The sequence below is a fragment of the Oryx dammah genome, unplaced genomic scaffold, assembly GCF_014754425.2.
Source record: "Oryx dammah isolate SB20612 unplaced genomic scaffold, SCBI_Odam_1.1 HiC_scaffold_7389, whole genome shotgun sequence".
NCBI classification, from domain to species: domain Eukaryota; kingdom Metazoa; phylum Chordata; class Mammalia; order Artiodactyla; family Bovidae; genus Oryx; species Oryx dammah.
This window is the reverse complement of record NW_024077070.1, coordinates 1-1,653: the sequence shown is the minus strand read 5'-3', so window position 1 is coordinate 1,653 and position 1,653 is coordinate 1. Positions and strand designations below refer to the sequence as shown.

The window sequence follows — 1,653 nt, the reverse complement described above, 5'->3', positions numbered from 1 at the left end:
ATCCTGTGGCCACCAACGACCCAAACAGACGAGAGAAGCCAGAGACCCGGGGCCGATTCCGCCTCGTCGGGGACCCCAGCAACAATGACTGCTCCCTGAGCATCCAAGAGGCCAGGCTGAGCGACTCAGGAGTCTACTACTTGCGAGTGGAGAGAGGACCTAATGTGAAATACAGTTACAGAGAGAAGAAGCTTAATTTGCAGGTGACAGGTATGACAGGAGGCCCAGGAGAGGACCCTGGGGAGTGGGGACCTTCCTATTAGAATAGGAACAGGACATAGGACCACTCCCTGCGCCAGGTCTTGGGGTTTTAGGGTTCAGGAGAGACCCAGGACAGGGGGTGAGCTGTGGCCGTGAGGCACTGGTCCCTCTGAGGGTCCTGTCTGGGTCCCCACACCCCGGGGGCCAGGCATCTCCCTCTCTCCTCCTCAACCTCAGCAGAGAAACCCAACATCCAGTTTCTGGAGCCTCTGGAGTCCGGCCGCCCCACAAAGTTGACCTGCAGCCTGTCGCTAGCCTGTGACAGGCAACACCCTCTCCTGTTCTCCTGGGCGGGAGACGCCCTTGACGAGATGGACCCAGGGACCCTCCACTCCTCGGAGCTCACCCTCACCCCGAGGCCCCAGGACCACGGGACCAACCTCACCTGTTTGGTGACACTCCAGGGATCGCAGGTGAACCTGGAGAGAACCGTCTGGCTCAACGTCTCCTGTGAGTGTGGAGGGGTGGCAGGGTCCCTGGGGGCGGTGTTGGCAGGAGGTGTGTGGCGTCCTGCATCCCTTTCCAGATGAGATTGGGGGAATAAAGCTCATCCTCTCAAGTGGCTTCTGGGGTGGAGCACCAATGCCTCCCTGCCTCTCCTGTTTTCCTCTCAGATGCTCCACGGTTGGTGACCACGAGAATATCTCAGGAAAGCTTCATAGGTAGGAAGGATGGTCTCTCCTCTGGGGCTGTGATAGGAGCAGGTCTCTGCCAGCTCAGGGCTCAGGGCTTGGAGATGAGACGGTCCCTCACTCCTCAGCCCCCAGGCTCTGGACCTGTCCACCCGTCTCCCCAATGTCTCGCATCCATGGACTATTACTTTTGCCTGCTCCCTTTCCTTTTCTTCAGTTTAAATTTTTAGTTTTAACTGCAAGAAAACACACAGAAGGTCAAAGTTACCATCTTCACCACTTTTAAGGGTAGATCTCAGGAGGGTGAGGTCCACTGACAGTGCTGTGCAACCCATCTGCAGAGCTCTTCCCAACTGGCAGAACTGGAACGCCAAACCCACCAGACACAGTGTCCCTGTCCCCTCCCGCTTCAGCCCCTGGCCACCAGCTTTCCAGTTAGTGTCTGTGGTTTGGACTACTCTAGCTTCTGCCTTTTTTTTTTTTTTTTTTTACATTTCTGTCTGTCATCAACTCCTATGACGGAAACCCTCCTTCAGCTCTGATGTCATCATCTTTCAGAGGGATGGACTTCCTGGGTGGACTCCTCCCATCCCGAGTCTCCACTTGTTGTCATGCCCGCATCCTGACCCCCCACGTCCTGTCCCTACTCTGTCCATCCAGAGATGTTCTGCAGGTTTAACCACCTCTTGCTGATGCCTGTCAACTGCACCCTAACCCCACTTAACCGGGCTGTGGTTGGATGGCCCTCTACCCATCTCCC

The 1,653-nt window shown here is 56.3% G+C and overlaps 1 protein-coding gene across 1 annotated transcript; it reads left to right on the top strand.

Annotated features, from left to right (window-relative positions):
* Nucleotides 1-6: 6 nt before the first annotated feature.
* Nucleotides 7-1,451, top strand: LOC120860072 (myeloid cell surface antigen CD33-like). Its single transcript, XM_040235910.1, has 3 exons — nucleotides 7-210; nucleotides 439-711; nucleotides 876-1,451. Exons 2-3 carry the CDS (start codon nucleotides 573-575, stop codon nucleotides 1,121-1,123), a joined length of 387 nt encoding a protein of 128 aa, XP_040091844.1. The 5' UTR covers nucleotides 7-210; nucleotides 439-572; the 3' UTR covers nucleotides 1,124-1,451.
* The last annotated feature ends 202 nt before the right edge of the window (nucleotides 1,452-1,653 follow it).

Coding starts and splice junctions, on each gene's coding strand:
- LOC120860072 (XM_040235910.1), top strand. CDS start 573: ATGGACCCAGGGACCCTCCACTCCTCGGAGCTCACCCTCACCCCGAGG. Junction 712..875: donor CGTCTGGCTCAACGTCTCCT/GTGAGTGTGGAG, acceptor TTTTCCTCTCAG/ATGCTCCACGGTTGGTGACC.